The following is an 18,792-nucleotide window of genomic DNA, read 5'->3' on the forward strand; positions in this document are numbered from 1 at the left end:
GAAGAAGGAGGTTTACAGGGAGGGCAACAGAAGCAGCCCACTGTCTCACTCTGCCCCTGTAAACGAGAAGTCCTGTTCAGGCCCTAATGGCTGATGGGATACCCTATGGGGGTTGGCGCGGCGGATACCACAGCTGCTACACGGCAACGTTGATGTGAAATGAAGGCGAGGACACTACATTACCCACAATGCTTCACTCCCACTTCCTCAGCCCTTCCTTCTCGCAACACCTCAGTCTCCTTTACGAATGTGGGAAGTGGTCGCTCACTGTGACGTCAGGCCGCGACACAGAAGGGGCGGAAACGGAGCGTACGGGCCCTTCGATTGTTCGAGGTGAGGTACGCCTGTTCCGGCCCCGGCGCAGTGCTGGGGGGTGGGGATCAGGGCGAGGGTCTTGCGCATACATGCTCCGTCTGCCAGCTGGGGCTGGTGTGAAAGGCGGTTGTGAGCTGGACGGTGCGGGAGCGCTCCCTGTCCCGCTTGCAGCCATGACTCCTACCCCCGCTGCCGCGCTTTCGGTGCAAGAGGTCCGGGCCCGGAGCGGGGGCTTGGCTTCTCCCGCTGCACGTCCACCTCGCCGAAGGCCCGTGCGCGGGTACTAGGAAAACAAACTAGTTTTACTGTGCTCCTAGGAGTTTGAAAGTTACCTGAACCTTAAGCCACAAAAGTTGGGAGAGGAACGTGTGGTTTGAAACATTCATTCTCACGATTGCTATGGCCAGTGGCTCGTGAGTCATAATGTCCGGGGGGAGGGCACGATGTGTAACTAAGCTCCCATAATTCCCCCAGGATTTTCAAACTATAACTTTCAGGTTCTCACTACTGCTAAATTATTAGGCTGGCTCCTTGTTCTGTGTTTGGGAATGGCAGAGAATTCATTCATGATTTTTTCCCTCTTTTAGGTGCTGGTAAGGCCCACCATGGTGCACCTTGGTAAGAGCAAACAGGGCTTGTTAAGTGTTGCGTGCACTCCACAGTGTACTGACAGACCCTTACTTTCTGCTTCCCTCTAAATCAATTACAGGTAGAATCTACTTTTCCTGTGTAAGAGCAGGTTACAGCAGTTTTATGGATTTATTTTCAGTGAAACTAAAGTTTTCTCTAAGGCCTGTGGAGTTTTTGGCTATACTTTTACACTAACCTGTTATAATCAAATGTATTGTGACATGTATGTAATTTTTCCTTTAGCTCATCTCCTTATGAAAAATTACCATGGAGGACATGTAACTATTCGATTGGCTCTTGGTGGCTGTGCCAACAGACACTACTTCCGTATAGTGGCCGCCTATAACAAGCGAGCACGGGACGGCAAGTATTTGGAGCAAGTGGGCTGCTATGACCCACTCCCAAACAGTCATAATGAAAAGCTAGTTGGCTTGAACATTGATAGAATCAAATACTGGATTGGTTGTGGAGCACATGTCACAAAACCAGTTGAAAAACTTCTAGGTAACTCCATGTTTTTTAATCTGAATTATTTGCCTATTTCTCTTAAAAGACTTTGTTTTCTTTGGTGATCATCTGCATACTGGGAGTACCAAAGATTCTTTCTTAATTTCATTGCATGAGTTCTTGAGAATATGTATTTGTGTAATCACCCCTCTTTTGCTCACAGAAAACAGGTTTAGTCTCATGGAGGCACTGAACTGGCCAAGATGGCAGTAAAAAGCACTTCAAACCAATAGAGGTCTGACATTGATAGACAGTGAGATTTTTAAGAAGTGAGACTAAACATTGGAAAAGTTTACCAAGGGTTGTGGTGGATTCTCCATCACTGACAATTTACCTGAAGATTGCATATTTTTCTAAAAGATATACTCTAAGAATAATTTTGGACAAGTTCTATAGTATGTGTTTTATAAGAGAGCAGACAAGATCACTAGAATGTACCCTTCTAGTCCTTGAATCTGTCTCTCAAACTCTAATATTGCAACTTCACCCTATAAACAATCTTTTTTTCAGGTTTATCTGGATTTTTCCCATTGCATCCTATGACAATTACAAACGCTGAAAGATTAAGGAAGAAAAGAGCCTTGGCAGTAATAAAATGTTCTGAGGAAGAAACTTCAGCTGACAGTTAATATCTGTCTGAACTGAATGACTCAAAAGATTACTGTACAGACAACAATTACAGCAGTGTGCAAACTGAAAAGGACTATATATTTACAACATGCAAATAAGACAGTATATGTGAATTCTGTCATAAGAACATTAAAATATTTGAGGCTTTAGGGGGCCTCAAACAAGTATTCTGATTTTCCTCATTTGTTAATTTTTACTTTAAAACAAATTATTAATCTTTTATGTTTGTCAAGCTACAATTCCTTAGACCCACATCCATACAGGTAAAACCTAGGCTCCTAAATTCCACTGAAATCTAGTAGAAGCCAAGAAGTGAAAAATCCCTGTGCATCTGGGCCTGCTAGGTTATATTAGTTATACAGATTGAAAACAAACTACAGTTTTCTAAATACAGTAATCCCCAAGATAAGTGAGGGTTACAACCCTCGCCTACCCTGAAATTTGTGTAAGTCAGGGCCTTGGGCAGTGGGTTAGGGTGTGGGAGGGAGGCAGGGGGAGTTAAAGCCTGGGGTGGGTTAGGGCTGCAGGAGGGGCTGGGATGGGGAGGAGTTGAGCTGGGTCTGTGGGGATTGGGGCTGGGGCACAGGGTGGAGGCTGGAGTCCCTCTGCTCCCCGCTGGCACTCAGGGGAAAAGCTGGCTGCTACCAGCTGTTTTCCCTTGACAAGGGATCACCTCCCCACCCTGCACCTGGGGGTAGCTGGAGAGTTTACTGTATAAAGTATGAATCGGGTCAGCCATTTAAGAGCAGGGTCGCGTAATCTGAGATCTTACTATAGCTCTATTGTAGAGTTAGTCCATTACTGTTGTAACAGTCTAATGCAGTGGTGTCCAAGACAAATTTGCCACAGCCTACCACCCCATCCCCAAACCAGGAATCCCCCCACTACAGGCACACCCCACCCCCAGTGAAATTATTCACTGCAGTTTGAGCCCCTGGGGCTGCTGCCTGTGCACCTGGAGCTGTTCCACCACGTGCTTATCCCACATGTGGTGGGGCGTGTGCGTGGAGCAGCCAGATGGGTACCCCACCTGTGCAGCACTCCTGAGCTACATTCACCACATCCTGCTGAATGCTGCAGGTCTAATGTATAGGCTGTTGTGCTGGATCAACAAACAGGTGAGGCTGCCACTGTAGGCTTCCTTTTAAAAGTAAACTTAACATAGTTTGTTTTTTTATTTTTACATTTAACTAGTTCACAATTTTTTGGCAGAAGAGGGGCACTCAGACATGGCCACCCATTGTTTCTTTATCTTCACCCTAAGCTACAAATGAGCAGCAGAAAACCTTTCTTTGGACGCAAAGGTGCAGCACAGTATGTGACTAGACTTATTTAACCACACTAGAATCACAGAACACTAGAACTGGAAGGGACCTCAAGAGGTCGAGTCCAGTTCCCTGCCCTCGTGGCAGGACCCAACACCATCTAGGTCATCCCCAATAGGTGTCTGTCTAACCTGCTTTTAAATATTTCCAGTGATTCCACAACCTCCCTAGGTAAGTTATTCCAGTGTTTAACCACCCTGACAGGTAGGTAGTTTTTCCTAATGTCTAATCTAAACCTCCCTTGCTGCAGTTTAAGCCCATTGATCCTTGTAGCCTCAGAGGCCATGGAGAACAATTTTTCTCCCTCCTCGTAACATGAAAACTGCTCTCATGTCCCCTCTAAATCTTCTCTTTTCTAAACTAAACAAACCCAGTTCTTTCAGTCTTCCCTCATAGCTCATCTCTAGGCCTTTAATCATTCTTGTTACTCTTCTCTGAACCTTTCCCAATTTCTCCACATCTTTCTTGAAATGTGGTGCCCAGAACTGGATACAGTACTCCAAGTGAGGCCTAAGGAGCTCTGAGTACAGCAGAAGAATGACTTCTCATGTCTTGCTCACAACGCTCCTGTTAATACAGCCCAAAATCATGTTTGCTTTTTGGCAGCAGCATCATGGTTGACTCATATTTAGCTTATTGTCCAGTGTGACCCCTAAGTTCCTTTCCACAGTACTCCTTTGACAGTCGATTCCCATTCTATAAGGATGAAGGTGATTGTTTTAAGTGGAGTACACTGCATTTGTCTTATATTAAACTTCAACCTGTTTACCTCAGACCATTTCTCTAGTTTGTCCAGATCATTCTGAAGTATGAGCCTATCCCCAAAGCAGTTGCAACTCCTTCCAGTTTAGTATCATTTGAAAATGTAATAAGCGTACTCTCTGTGCCAAAGATATTGAATAGAACTGGTCCCAAAACAGATCCCTGCAGAACCCCACTTGTTATGCCCTTCCAAGTGTAACTGAACCATTAATAACTACTCTCTGAGAATCTATCGGAGGTAGCCATGTTAGTTTGCATCTTCAAGAACAACAAGAAGTCCTGTGGCACCTTATAGAGTAACATATTTTGGAGCGTAAGATTTTGTGGGCAAAGACCCGCTTCATCAGATGCATGACACTCATGCATCTGATGAAACGGGTCTTTGCCCACGAAAGCTTATGCCCCAAAGTATCTATCAGTTTATAAGGTGCCACAGGACTTCTTGTTGTTCTCTGAGAATGGTTATCCAACCAGTTACATGCCCAACTTACAGTGGCCCCATTTAAGTTCTATTTGCTTAGTTTATTAATATGAAGATCATGTGATACTATGTCAATGCCTCAATGAAGTATAGGTATACCACATCTACTGCCTCTCCTTATCCACAAGACTTGTTATCCTGTCAAAAAAAAAACTATCAGATTGGTCTGATGTGATTTGTTCTTTACAAATCCATGCTGGCTGTTACCTATCACCTTATTTTCATCCAGATGTTTGCAGATGAATTCCTTTATTATTTGCTTCATTATCTTTCCCAGCACAGAAGTTAAACTTACTGTAGTTTCCTGAGTTGTTTTTCTTCCCTTTTTTATAGATGGGCAGTTATGTTTGCCCTTTTCTAGTCTTTGGGAATCTCTCCCAACTTCCAGGACTTTTCAAAGATTATAGCTAAAGGCTCAGTAACCTCCGCTATCAGCTCCTTAAGTATTCTCTAGGATTCATTTCAGGCCCTGGTGACTTGAAGACATCTAATTTTTCTAAGTAATGTTTAACTTGTTTTTTTATATATTTACCCTCTAAACCTACCCTTCCCACTAGAATGCATTATGTTAGGCATTTCTGCATCAACCTTCTTGGTAAAGACAGAAACAAAGAAGTTATGAAGCACCTCTGCCATTTCCAAGTTTCCTCTTGTTCCTCCAGAAGGTATCCCACAGAACATGGCCACTCTAAGCACAAGAAACAGTTTGATGTTCTTAGAGTGTTCTCCTTGAAGGATATTTGATCAAAGATAACAGCTTTCAGCTAAAGTAATAATTAAAGAATCCAGGAATCACTACATGCTGTACATTGATTATAAGCCATTTGTATTACAGTGTGATAAGCACATTAAGAATTGACCTGTTCTGAAGCACCCATCACTGTTAATTGGAAGAACTTACACATCATCCATTTTGTCGTCTTCACATTCTAAGTTGCTTAATTGTTTCAGATGAAGCTGAAAATCAACCTCCGGTAGCTCAAGAAATCACAGAGTTTGAGTCATGGAAATGGCATCCCAAAAGCCTTAATGTCAATATTACAGTATTGCTAAAGTATTGTTTTCTCCTATTTTTCATTGCAAATGTACAATATTTCAGCTACATAATAGGTAAAATAGTCTTTTGTGGACTAGTCTGGGAATGTAGCCACCATTTGTAACAGTTTCTATGGGAAAATGTGTTGTGCATTCTCAACAACTGACTTACAAATGAACTTTTTGTAACACAATCCGGTACAGAAAGGGCTGGGGATTTTCTGTATTTTAGCAAAGAAGGATCAGTGCAGCCACCAACAATTGTTACTGGTTGCACTCTCAGGTCATAAAGTTTTGTTGTATTGTTGTTCAGCTCATAGAGCTGGAAGGGACTGCCAGAGGTCAACTCCACACCCCTGCACTCAAAGAAAAATCTATCACCATCCCTGACAGATTTTTTTTTAACTTGCCCCAGACCTCTGAAAACTCCCACTCTCAAACACTGAGCTCACAACCCTGGGTTTACAAGACAAATGGCCTAACCACCAAGCTATCCAGCCCTCTGTTTTAAACCTATTGCAGACAAAATCCAAATCAGACATGTCCGCACTGATTTTACTTCTCCATTACAAATATAATCAATTCCCAGCTGCCTGTCAGAGCTGGCTGAGTTTCCTTGGTTTAATTAGAGGAGATGAGAAAGTTAATGGCACTGGTTTAATTGGATCACATTTCTTAAAAGTTTCTAGGGAAGCCTAAGCAGTTACCTGTTTCTGAAGGTAAATTTTCTGGTTAACGTGAGGGTATTTCTGACAGTTCTGGAGACAGAGGCAAATCTTGAGTTGGGCTCTTACTCCTCAAATAGTGTTGTGCCCCCCCTGCAAATTATCCTAAAGGTCTCAGACAACGTTATGTAAGTATATTCTTTAAAGCTTGCCATAAATGTTTCTACATTACTAGCACTTTCACCTAATTTCTGCATGTCTTCATAAAGACTAAGCTTTCTCTTGAATCACCATAAGGCTTGCAAGCATTTTATGCAGCTATTGGGCTTCAAGCCACAAAAATCAACGGTTTTTCCATATTAGAAATTGCATCACTTTTTTGAATATAAAGGTTGACTGCATGGGTGTAGATCCCTTCACAACGTAAAATTATGGCTTTGTCTTTGATTGTGGCACTCGTGGAACAATTTAAACCAAGAACTTACCTTGTTTGTGATGGTGTTTTGACTTTCTCCAAATGATCTATTATGTCTAATTTCACTTCAAAACTTATATATATATATATATATATATACACACACACTCTCTCTCTCTCTCCCCCTCCCTCTCTCTCTCATATATATATATAACCTGGCTTGGCTGCTCCCCAGGAGCTCTGTGATGGCTCCTGCAATCCCTCGGCTGTCCATCTGCCCTCCCTCTGGGGAGCTGCACTTAGCCCCTGCTCACCAGGAGGTGGGAAGTATAGGCCAGAGGAGAAAGGGTCAGCCAGTGGCTGAAGAGTAGTGTTTTGAAGGGAAAAGTGCAGTTTGCCTCCAGACATCCACTGCACAGGCAAACCCTGTTCCTCCAGCCTACCCTTCCACCACTGCCTGTGCCTTGTGCCTGCTAACCTGAGACTTTGTTCATAAGGGTCAACTGAAGTGCTGCAGGAAGAATAAGTATAGTGTCCTTTAAAGGAAACCAGGATAGACACAATATTGAAGATGATTTTTAATATATTTTTCTTCATCCAAAACAATGAAAAGATATAGAAAATCCTATAAACAGATGTTTTGCATATTAATGTTACATAGGATGCAAAATTTGATTCTTAGTGTCTGTCCCCTGATATATTTCAGATTACTATAAACCAGTCAAATTATTTCCCTGATATCTGGGACCAATTATTTTGTTTCCTCAAATATAAAAAGAGCAAGTTTAAAAGTTCATTTATATGTACACTATGGGAAGTGTTCCTTTCTAGTTTCTACAAACACAACACGATTTTCTTTTCTGGATTTCTCAGCCTCAAATACAAGGAGATGAGTCTGGAGGGTTGCTTCTGGACCAGTTTGAATGAGGGATGGTTTGTTCTCCTGTTTAAAACACAAATTTTTTTCTGCTGTTACAAGGATAAAATACAAAGAAGTCTGGTTTATAAAGTTGGATCCTTACCTCACTTTCATAAAGACAGTACGATCAGGCTCAAGGCAGTATGCAGAAATCAATAGTTTATCATCCCTTTAATATTATAGTTACACCAAAGCAAGAGTTAAACAGTGGTGGGGCACACACCAGGTATTTAAATGTAGTAAATACTAATTAGCATGTTATCTACTATATATTTTAAAGAGTTGGTCTGTTTGATCAATAACTCCTTCTAAACCATTAGAGTTAGGACCACCAAATTCAATGTACAGATTCCTCTTATCATATATTAAAGTAAGATAATCAGGTTTGGTTGTGTCAGGATAATGCAATGTGCCTGGAATGGGACTGCTTCTCATAAAACCTTACACAAAAGAGAATCACCAAGCAGATGAACTGGGCTGGAGGAGCCCTCCAACTGTCTGGGATTGCCCCAACCCTGGAACCTCTTCCAGAAGACACCAGAATAGGTGTCTTTAAGGGCAGGTGTGGGTGGAACTTAAGCATTCCTCTCCCCTGATTTGTATGGGGAACATTTCTGCTCTCCTCTGGACTATGTGTAATTTGTCCACATCCCTCCCAAAATGTGCTGCACACACCTGCCATGGAGACATTACACGCTAGCTGAGATTGTATCAGCATGGAGTACAGCAGAATTACTTCCTCTTTCTTGCTTACAACACTCCTGGTAATGCTGCCCAGAATGATGTTTGGTTTTACAACAGTGTTGACTCATATTTAGTTTGTGATCCACTATTCTCCCCCACATCCCTTTCAAGAGTACTTATTCCTAGGCAATCATTTCCCATTTTGATTGGGTACAACCAGGGCTTCTTTTCTAAAAAAGGGTCGGTACTGACCCCCACCCAGGGGCAGGAGACCCTGCAACCCCGCAGCTAGGACTCAGAGCCCCACTAGCAGCCCCAGCCCTGGGAACCCTGGTCAGGGGTGGGAGGCACACCCCCAGCCCTGGCTGGAGTGCAGAGCTCCACTGATAGCCTCAGCTGCAGGAACCCCAGCCAGGCGCAGGGGACCCCTCAGCACTACAGCCGGGAGCCACATGGGATGTGGAGCCCCAGTCACAGGAACCCCAGCCGAGGGAAAGTTCATGCAGAGGTGCCCATACAGCAGGAACAGTGAACCACAGCCAATGGGAAATGCAAGCAACTGTACCTGCAGAGAGACAGGTGAATTAAGCATTCAATTCTGGTGAACCACAGTGAGACCACAGGTTGCTTATTGATCACCCCTTTTCTACATAATCTAAGGCTCTGTCTACACTAGTTCCCAACTTCAAAGGGAGCATGGTAAGTAGGGTGTCGGGAGATTACTAATGAAGTGCTGTGGTGCATATGCAGCACTTCATTAAGTTAATTTTCCCCCGTGGCAACTTCGAAGCGGCAAACTTCAAAGTACCAGCTTGCATGTAGCTGCAGCTAACCTGCCGATACTTCAAAGTGCCTGGGCTACTTCAAAGTCCCTTTACTGACTAATTTACTGAGGAATAAAGGGACTTCAAAGTAGCCTGGGCATTTTGAAGTACTGGCAGGTTAGCCACGGCTACACGCAAGCCAGCACTTCCAAGTTTGCCACTTTGAAGTTGCCGTGGGGGAGAATTAACTTAATGAAGTGCTGCATATGCACCACAGCACTTCAGTAGTAATCTCCCGACACCCTATTTACCATGCTCCCTTTGAAGTTGGGAGCTAGTGTAGATATAGCCTAATTGTTTTCAAAATTAACAATTCACATGCAAGGAAAATGACTGGCTCATAATATCTGAACAATAGTATTTAAGAATGTTTTCCAAAACATTTAATGAAAAATCCTCAAGTATTAAAAAGGAAGCAAGTTAAAAGTTAAAGCAACACGTATATCCAATAAATATCAGTTTCCAAGCACTGGCTTATTATCATGATATTTTACCACTCGAAGATAACACACAATCTTGGCCATAAAAGGCTGCCTTCAGAGTCAACTAGGGCTGTCACTTCATCCTTGAACGTACACATCAAAAGAATAATCATTCTGCACTGCACAACCTTAACTCTGACTTTCCGATACTATAATAATGTTAAAATTGCAGTTTTAGCACCTCCATATACCATGCCCTAAATAAATAAAGAATATAACACTGATCACCCAGAGATATAACTCAAAAATATACCTGAAATTCATAGTGTTTAAATTATGAGTGAGATAGTTGAGACAAAATGACCAGAAAAATTGCACTAACCCTCCAGAATTCGGACTCCTCCACCATGAATAGAGAATCCCTGGGTGGTGAATCAGTTCAGCCAGTTCCTACATGTCACTACTTCTAAATCCCAGTGTGGGGCACTACTAGGGTAATTCAAATGGATTCTTTGCAGATCCCTGGACATAACCAGGTGCAGCTGTATACAGGGGCAGATTAAGCTACATTGGAACCCCGCAACCCCTCTTCCATGGGACCCTGCCACTGGCTCCTCCTCTTCCACCAAGATCCCACCTCCTCTTCTGGCCAGAAGCTGCACTGTAAGAGCTCCCCACAGAACCTCAGACAGAGTGAGGAGCCCTGAACTTTCTACCCGTCCTGAGGAGCAGGGACAGGGGCTGTGGATGGCTTGGGCATTCCAGCCCCTTCCCCAAGGCAGGTGCAGTGTCCAGGGGTCCCCACAACTGCCTGGGCTGCCTAGGCAGCTCTCAACACAGCCTAGGGCAGCAGCTGCCAAACTGGGGGACATGTCCCTCTCAGGAGACGAGGAATATGTGTGCGCGTAAAGGTCACGACAGGGCCCAGCCCTAACCACAGCTCCATTATGGCCCCATCCCAGTTCTCCAGGCGTCTCTCTGCTGCTGGTTGCACCTCTGCTCAGCGCTTAGCTGTAGGTCCCCTGGCTCCACAACTGCAGGCCCTATGTATGCTCCTGCTCTGGCTCCTGGGTGGCCAAGGAGAAAATATGAATGAAAAATTTGGAGGGCCCCTGGCTTAGGATGAAGAGATGTACAATTTTAGCCTCAAATGTCTCCCCTGGCAAAATAGGCATTTGTCCATTTGCAGGAGTGGGGCCCCCCTCCTCCAGGCAGCTGGTCTCACCTCCCCTTGTCCAGCAAATCCCCTCATCCGGCACCACTAAGGTCCCAGTGGTGCCGGAAGAAGGAGGTACAACCTGTAACACCTTCGTTTACTGAATTAAAAAAGTCTTCAAGTATCAGATACCTGCTCCCTATGTAGATAACTACAGCACCGTTACCAACTCACCTCTTAATCTTCTCTGATCCCCTTTCTCTTTGCAAGGTATAATGTCAGGCCACAGATCATTCTTGTAGCTTTAACCCTCTCCAGTTTTTCAACATTCTTTCTCAAGTGGTTAAGTTCCATTATTGTCATAACCTAATACTTGGGGATCAGTATTTTGTTGAGAATGCATGTTCCTTTAACTTACATGATTCTTCCTTCATAATGTTCATACTTTTGTGAAGACATGGGGCACTTGCACAACCCTAATTCTTGTGTGATGTTGGGGGGGTAACATAGGATTTTCACAGTTTTAAAAAACAGAAGAAAATGTCAGGATTGAGGCCCTTTGGCTGTACCAAATCTCCTTCACTTACACTTTGCATCTTCAGAAGACAAACATTAGCTGATGTTCCAGCTTCGTCCATCAGACAAAGCTTTAACATGTGAAGGAACACTCATTTCATAAATCATACTTGTCCTGCAGTCTTTTTGTTCTGAATTAGAGGTGAGGGATTGCCAATAATATAAAAATATTTATATTTTAAGTTGTAAATACCTTCCAAAACCATTCTTGAGATGTAATTATTATGTCATTATCCAGAAATATGACTATAATTTAGAGAAGTTTCCTCAGACAAGGTGTATAGACTGATGAATGAGATGTCTAAATGCCAAATGGGACTTCTACTACCATTGCTATTTTTATTGAATGTCTGTTATTATGGGAATTCCTAAACTTGTTGCAGGGTTGACAACGAAAACTTACAGCTACAGCTGAAATGAAGCTGTCCATCAGATAGTAGTCAGCTCCATCATGTCCCATTAACTGGCTTGGAATAACCGTGGATTTGTTTGTTGGATGAACAGTTTTCTCTCTTGTGCAAAAGTCAAAAACCTCCACTGGTCCACTACCATCACAGAATAGTTCTCCCTAGAAGTCCAAAGTAAAGCACAAAATATACCCTAATAAACACATCAATCTGAACTTTTTACAGTGTTTCTAATAATGTATTTTCTGATCACGCATAACAGTTGGTGCTGGGATTATCTCAAATCACATTCAGTTGTTGGGTTCTTAAAGTGTCATGGAAGGACAGTTATTAGAATATTATAATATTACTAGAAAGGAAATTAAATGAAGAGAAACAAGGAACAATACTGGAATATTTTATAAATGAAGATGGAAAGAAAGGTTACTCATCGTAGTAATGGTGGTTCTTCGAGATGTGTCCCCGTGGGTGCTCCACAATAGGTGTCGGGCTCGCCCGGTGCCGCAGATCGGATCTTCCAAGCAGTTTCTGCCGGACCGCGCATGTGCCGGTGCGCGCCGCTCCCTTGCGCGCTCCTAGCCACGTGCGCGATCCGGTGCCCGCCAGTTCCTTGACCAACCGCCTCAGATGCTCCTGCAAAACACTAAACAGAGATCCGAAGCGGGGAGGATGGACGGGTAGTGGAGCACCCACGGGGACACATCTCGAAGAACCACCGTTACTACGGTGAGTAACCTTTCTTTCTTCTTCGAGTGTCCCCGTGGGTGCTCCACAATAGGTGACTACCCAGCAGTAACCCAAGACAGGAGGTGGGTAATCGGATTATGTGCAGCTTGTCCCCGAGAGGACCGCTGTCGAGAGACGGGTATCCTCTTGGAATACCCTGTGAAGGGCATAATGTTTGGCGAAGGTGTCATAGGATGACCAAGTCGCCGCTCTGCAAATGTCTTTTAGCGCAACGCCCTTGAAAAAGGCTGTTGATGCCGCCACCGCCCTAGTGGAATGAGCCCTGGGAGTGGCCAGTAAAGGAGTTTTTTGAGTTCGTAGCACATTTCTATGCAGGATACGATGTGCTTCGAGATACTCTGCGAAGAGAGACCTTCTCCTTTCGATTTGGGAGCGAGAGAGACTAGGAGTCTATCCATTTTCCGGAAGGACTTGGTCCTGTCTATATAGAAGGCTAGCGCCCTCCTCACATCCAGGAAGTGTAGGCGCGCCTCTTTGTTAGAGTTATGAGGCTTTGGATAAAACGAGGGTAAAACAATAGGTTCGTTAATGTGAAACTCAGAAGAAACTTTGGGAACAAAGGCTGGATGCAGCCGTATGGTTACCGCCTCCTTGGAAAAAACAGTGCAGGGTGGCGTTGCCATAACTGCCGCAAGTTCGCTCACCCTGCGAGCTGATGTGATTACGAGAAGAAAGGTCGTCTTTATCGTAAGGAGGCGGAGGGAAACCGTGGCCAAGGGCTTGAACGGTGGTCCCGTTAGCACATTAAGCACCAGGTCCAAGTTCCACGAAGGTGGAAGCGGTTTCCGAGGGGGGTATAGGTTTACCAACCCTTTGAGGAACCTGGTAACCATGGGATGAGCGAACACCGTGTGCCCTTCCTCTTCGTGTCTGAACGCCGAAATGGCGGCAAGGTGGACCTTTAACGAGGATAGTGAGAGTCCTCCTCTCTTGAGGTCCAGTAAATACTCTAATATCACAGGTATAGGCACCGAAAGGGGGGCTAGCTGTTTGGTAGAACACCGTGCCGTGAAGCGAGTCCATTTCTGCTTGTAGGTCTTCCTGGTGGAACTCCTCCTGCTACTTTCTAGGACTTGCTGCACTTCCTCCGTACATGTGCTCTCTAGGGAGCTGAGCCATGGATTAACCACGCTTGTAATCGCAGGCCTTGGGGGTGCGGATGCACTATGGACCCCTGGGCTTGCGTGAGCAGATCCGGCGCCACCGGAAGGGGCATCGGTGGACGGTCCGACATGCGCAGGAGTAGGGGGAACCATTGCTGTCAATCCCACGTTGGGACTATCAGGATCATTCGGGCTCCTTCCCTCCTGGCTTTCTGCAAGACTTTGTGGATCAGCACTGTGGGAGGAAAAGCATAAAGCAGGGGGGCCCTCCATGAGATCGCGAACGCGTCCCCCAGGGACCCCCGTCCCAGTCCTGCCCTGGAGCAGAATCGTGGGCACTTCTTGTTGTGTTGAGTGGCAAACAGGTCTATCTGGGGAAAACCCCATGCGTGAAAAATCGGTCATAGCAGATCGGGACGGATCTGCCACTCGTGCGTGAGTGCGAAACGCCTGCTCAGCTGGTCTGCCTTCACATTGTGAGCGCCTGGTAAGTACGAGGATTTCAAGATTATATTGCTGGCGATGCACCAGTTCCATAACCGGACTGCTTCCGCACATAAGGCACGGGACCGAGCTCCTCCTTGCCGATTTATATAAAACATGGTGGAGGTATTGTCTGTACTGATCCCGACAACTTTGCCTTGTATATGGTCTCGAAAGTGTCTGCAGGCGTTGAACACTGCTCTGAGCTCCAGTATATTTATGTGCAGTGACTGCTCCGTGGAGGACCACAGCCCTTGAGTCACCTCTTCGCCCATGTGTGCTCCCCACCCTATGAGGGAGGCATCTGTAGTAAGAAAAACCGATATTTGTGGTTGGTGGAAGGGTACCCCTGTTAGCAAGTTCTTGGGGTTTACCCACCATTGCAGGGATTTGCGCACCTCTGCTGTGGGCGACACCACCCTGTGAATGGTGTGTGCTGCCGGTTTGTATATGCTCGCCAGCCAGTGCTGCATGCTGCGCATGTGTAACCTGGTGTTCTGTACTACGAACATCACCGCTGCCATGTGGCCCAGCAGCTGTAAGCACGTCAGGACCAGCGCCGTAGGGCTGAAGGTGATGACCTGCACGAGGGAGCCGATGGCCCGAAAGCGAGTCTCTGGTAGATACACTCTCGCTGTAATAGAATTTATGCGTGCCCCTATGAACTCTATGTCCTGTGTGGGGTCTATCTTTGATTTTGCCAGATTGATAACCAGGCCGAGCAAAGAGAACGTGCCTGCTGTGACGCGTATCATGAGTAGTACCTCCTCCTTCGAGGCCCCTTTGAGTAGGCAGTCGTCCAGATACGGGAATATAAATACCCCCGTCTGTGCAGGTAGGCTGACACCACTGCCAAGGTCTTGGTGAAGACTCTGAGGGCTGAGGAGAGGCCAAACGGTAGGACCTTGTATTGAAAATGTTCTTTGCCTACCATGAACCGGAGGAATCGCCGGTGAGCCGGATGGATAGTTATGTGGAAGTACGCGTCTTGTAAATCGAGGGCTGCGAACCAGTCTCCATCGTCCAGTGCGGTAAGGATGGAGGCGATTGTGATCATCCGAAAGCGTTGCTTGCGCAGGTACCGGTTGAGGCCGCGAAGATCTAAGATGGGCCTCCAGCCTCCTGTCTTTTTCTCCGTGAGGAAGTACCTGGAGTAGAACCCTTTCCCTTGCAGTTGCTCCGGCACTCTTTCCACTGCCCCTATGAGCATGAGATGGTCTACCTCCTGCTTGAGCCTTGCTACATGGGAGGCCTCCTGGAGGTGGGGCCTGGGTGGAGGTCGTGGCGGTGGGAGCGACTGGAAGGGGATGGCGTACCCCGTGGCTATGATCTCCAGCACCCATTTGTCTGTGGTGATCCTTTGCCACTGGTCATAGAATGGTCGGAGGCAATGGTGGAATAGCCGCTTCGGATGACCTTGTGCGATGGTAGTGATGGCGCAGCCCTGGATCTGTGTGTCAAACTTGTGGCCTTTGGCCCTCCCCCGAGGACGCACGGCTCTGTTGGGAACGTCGCCTGGGAGTTCTGTACTGCTGGTGATGTTGATGTCGCCCTTGCTCGTAACCCCTGTGGTACTGGGGGCACTGTTGCTGGTACTGGTACCGTCTTTGTTGAGGGTAGTACTTTTTCTTTCTGTATGGAGGGGTATAAATCCCCAGGGTCCTAAGTGTGGCTCTTGAATCTTTACTGGAATGAAGGACCAAGTCAGTTGATTCAGCAAACAGCTTCTGCGAGTCGAAGGGAAGATCGACGATCTTTGCCTGCAGATCCCTCGGTATACCCGAAGTCTGGAGCCAGGACTCCCTTCGCATCACCACTGCCGTAGCTGTGGAGCATGCTGCTGTGTCCGCAACATCCAGGGCGATCTGAACTCCTGTCCTCGAGGCTGCGTAGCCTTCTTGCACGATGGCCTTGAGCACCGGTTTCTTGTCCTCTGGAAGCGAGTCCATGAGGGAGGTTAACCTAGTGTAGTTGTCGAAATTATGGTTCGCTAAATGCGCTGCGTAATTTGCCATTCGCAACAGTAGAGTGGAGGAGGAGTAGACCTTTCTGCCAAACAGCTCTAGCTTCTTGGCATCTTTGTCCGTTCCCCCTGTCTTGAATTGAGATGTCTTTGATCTTTGTTGTGACGACTCCACCACCAAGGAATTTGGTTGTGGGTGGCTGAACAGGAACTCCATGCCCTTCGCCGGCACAAAGTATTTCTTATCCGCTCTCTTGAGGACAGGCGGAATAGTCGCAGGGGTCTGCCATATCATAGTGGCGGACTCCAAGATTGCTTCATCAAGCGGTATTGCTATTTTGGAGGATGGACGTCCCCCGGGGACATCTGAGATGTTACGGAGGCATTGTCAAGGATTATCTGGCCCTTTGACTACTATCCCATGCTTCTCATCCATGTGGGCACTAATGATACTGTGTGGTGTGATGCTGAGCAGGTCAAGAGTGACTTCAGGGCTCTGGGGGCACAGGTGAGGGGGTTTGGGGCGCAGGTGGTATTCTCCTCAATTTTGTCCATCAGTGGTAGGGGCCCAGGCAGAGACAGGTGCATCCTAGAGGTGAATGCCTGGCTTCCAAGATGGTGTCACCAGAAAGGCTTTGGCTTCCTCGACCATGGGATGCTATTCCAGGAAGGACTGCTAGGAAGAGACGGCCTTCACCTTTTGAGGAGGGGAAAGACCGTATATGGACACAGACTGGCTAACTTAGTGATGAGGGCTTTAAATTAGATGTGACGGGGGCAAGGGAGCAAAGCCCACAGGTGGGTGGAGAACATGGAAACCTGGGAGATGGGTCAGAAATGGGAGGCAATATGGGCAACAATGTCAGAGTAAAAAGAGGGTCGGGGCAAAACAGGGAGACAAGATCAAATCAATATCTTAGATGCCTACATACAAATGCAAGAAGTATAGGTAATAAGCAGGAAGAACTGGAAGTGCTAATAAATAAATACAGCTATGACATCGTTGGCATCATGGAAACTTGGTGGGATAATACATGATTGGAATGTTGGCATTGAAGGGTACAGCCTGCTTAGGAACAACAGACAGGGAAGACAGCAGGGAGGTGTTGCCTTATATATTAAAAACGTACACACTTGGACTGAGGTGGAGATGGACGTAGGAGATGGACGTGTTGAGAGTCTCTGGGTTAGACTAAGAAGGGTAAAAAACAGGGGTGATGTCCTGCTAGGAGTCTACTACTGGCCGCCTACCCAGGTGGAAGAGGCTTTTTGAAAACAACTAACACAGTCATGCAGGGCCCTGGCTTTGGTGATGATGGGGGACTTCAACTATCCAGATATATGTTGGGAAACTAGTACAGCAGGGCACAGACTATCCAGTAAGTTCTTGGATTGCATTGGAGACAATATTTTATTCCAAAAGGTTGAAAAATCTACCTGGGTGGAAGCTGTTCTAGATTTAACAAATAGGGAGGAATTGGTAGAGAACTTAAAAGTGGAAGGCAGCTTGGGTGAAAGTGATCGTGAAATCAGAGTTCACAATTTTAAGGAAGGGAAGAAGGGAAAACAGCAAAATAGAGATAATGGATTTTAGGAGGGCAGATTTTGGTAAACTTAGAGTGCTGGTAGGTAAGGACCCATGGGAAGCAAAACTGAGGGGAAAAACAGCTGAGGAGAGTTGGCAGTTTTTCAAAGGGACATTATTAAGGGCCCAAAAGCAAGTTCTCGCTGCATAGGAAAGACAGAAAATATGGCAAAAGACCACCTTGGCTTAACCAGGAGATCTTGTATGATCTCAAAATAAAAAAGGAATTATATAAAAAATGGAAACAAGGACAAATTACAAAGGATGAATATAGGCAAACAACACAAGAATGCAGGAGCAAGATTAGAAGGGCTAAGGCACAAAATGAGCTCAAAACTAGCTACAGGCATAATGGAAAACAAGAAGGCTTTTTATAGATATATTAGAAACAAGAGGAAGACCAGGGACAGGGTAGGGCCCTTGCTCAGTGAGGAGGGAGAAACAGTAACAGGGAACTTGGAAATGGCAGAGATGCTTAATGACAACTTTGTTTTGGTCTTCACTGAGAAGTCTGATGAAGGAATGCCCAACATAGTGAATGCTAAGGGGAAAGGGGTAGGGTTAGAAGTTGAAATAAAAAAAAAGAATAAGTTAGAAATCACTTAGAAAAATTAGTATCAAAGAGGTAGCCATGTTAGTCTCTAGCTTTGAGAACAACAAGAAGTGTTATGGCACCTTATAGACTAACAGATATTTTGGAGCATAAGCTTTCATGGGCAAAGACCCGCTTCACCATTAGACTCTGACAAAGGCTCACATCCCCCTGTCTGATCTAACTTGTTTTCTCCTCTTCTGATAAGTACTGTTGATACTGGGCCATTCCCACCTTGCTGAATAGACCTTGCCAGCTCTGGCCCTCCCTCTTACTGGGACCCCACTCTTTAAATACACCCCCACTCATGCATCTGATGAAGTGGGTCTTTGCCCACGAAAGCTTATGCGCCAAAATATCTGTTAGTCTATAAGGTGCCACAAAGACTTCTTGTTGTTTTAGAAAAATTAGATGTCTGCAAGTCACCAGGGCCTGATGAAATGCAACCTAGAATACTCAAGGAGCTGATAGAGGAGGTATCTGAGTCTTTAGCTATCATCTTTGGAAAATCATGGGAGACAGGAGAGATTCCAGAAGACTGGAAAAGGGCAAATATAGTGCCCATC

At 45.6% G+C, this 18,792-nt stretch overlaps 2 protein-coding genes across 9 annotated transcripts in view; one reads left to right on the forward strand and one right to left on the reverse strand.

The window, feature by feature from the left end:
* Positions 1 to 224: 224 nt before the first annotated feature.
* MRPS16 (mitochondrial ribosomal protein S16) lies at positions 225 to 2,247 on the forward strand. 3 transcript variants are annotated; one of them, XM_075001425.1, is made up of 4 exons: positions 225 to 333; positions 903 to 933; positions 1,189 to 1,449; positions 1,963 to 2,247. In XM_075001425.1, the coding sequence occupies exons 2-4, from the start codon at positions 921 to 923 to the stop codon at positions 2,079 to 2,081; spliced, it is 393 nt and encodes a 130-aa protein (XP_074857526.1). In that variant the 5' UTR covers positions 225 to 333; positions 903 to 920; the 3' UTR covers positions 2,082 to 2,247. The 3 variants fall into 3 exon arrangements, with proteins under 3 accessions (XP_074857526.1, XP_074857528.1, XP_074857527.1); XM_075001427.1 differs by having other exon boundaries at positions 237 to 338; XM_075001426.1 differs by lacking the exon at positions 225 to 333 and adding an exon at positions 362 to 595.
* Positions 2,248 to 7,334: 5,087 nt separating this feature from the next.
* The window catches only part of LOC142016750 (2,7-anhydro-N-acetylneuraminate hydratase-like), an 85,150-nt gene continuing 73,692 nt past the window's right edge, over positions 7,335 to 18,792 (reverse strand). For 4 of the 6 annotated variants that reach the window (XM_075000955.1, XM_075000957.1, XM_075000954.1 and 1 more), the window contains 2 exons: positions 11,750 to 11,914; positions 7,335 to 7,708 (listed from right to left, as the gene is read on the reverse strand). In XM_075000955.1, the coding sequence (XP_074857056.1) occupies positions 7,574 to 7,708; positions 11,750 to 11,914 (300 nt within the window). In that variant the 3' untranslated portion in view covers positions 7,335 to 7,573. The remainder of the gene's footprint in view (positions 7,709 to 11,749; positions 11,915 to 18,792) is intronic. The other 2 variants (XM_075000959.1, XM_075000958.1) reach the window with 1 other exon arrangement.

Source organism: Carettochelys insculpta, chromosome 8, assembly GCF_033958435.1.
Source record: "Carettochelys insculpta isolate YL-2023 chromosome 8, ASM3395843v1, whole genome shotgun sequence".
Taxonomy (NCBI): Eukaryota; Metazoa; Chordata; order Testudines; family Carettochelyidae; genus Carettochelys; species Carettochelys insculpta.

Bases quoted from the DNA above. Each gene is read 5' to 3' on its own strand.
- MRPS16 (XM_075001425.1), top strand. The intron at 1,450-1,962 runs GTAACTCCATGT...TCTTTTTTTCAG, and splicing joins ACCAGTTGAAAAACTTCTAG to GTTTATCTGGATTTTTCCCA.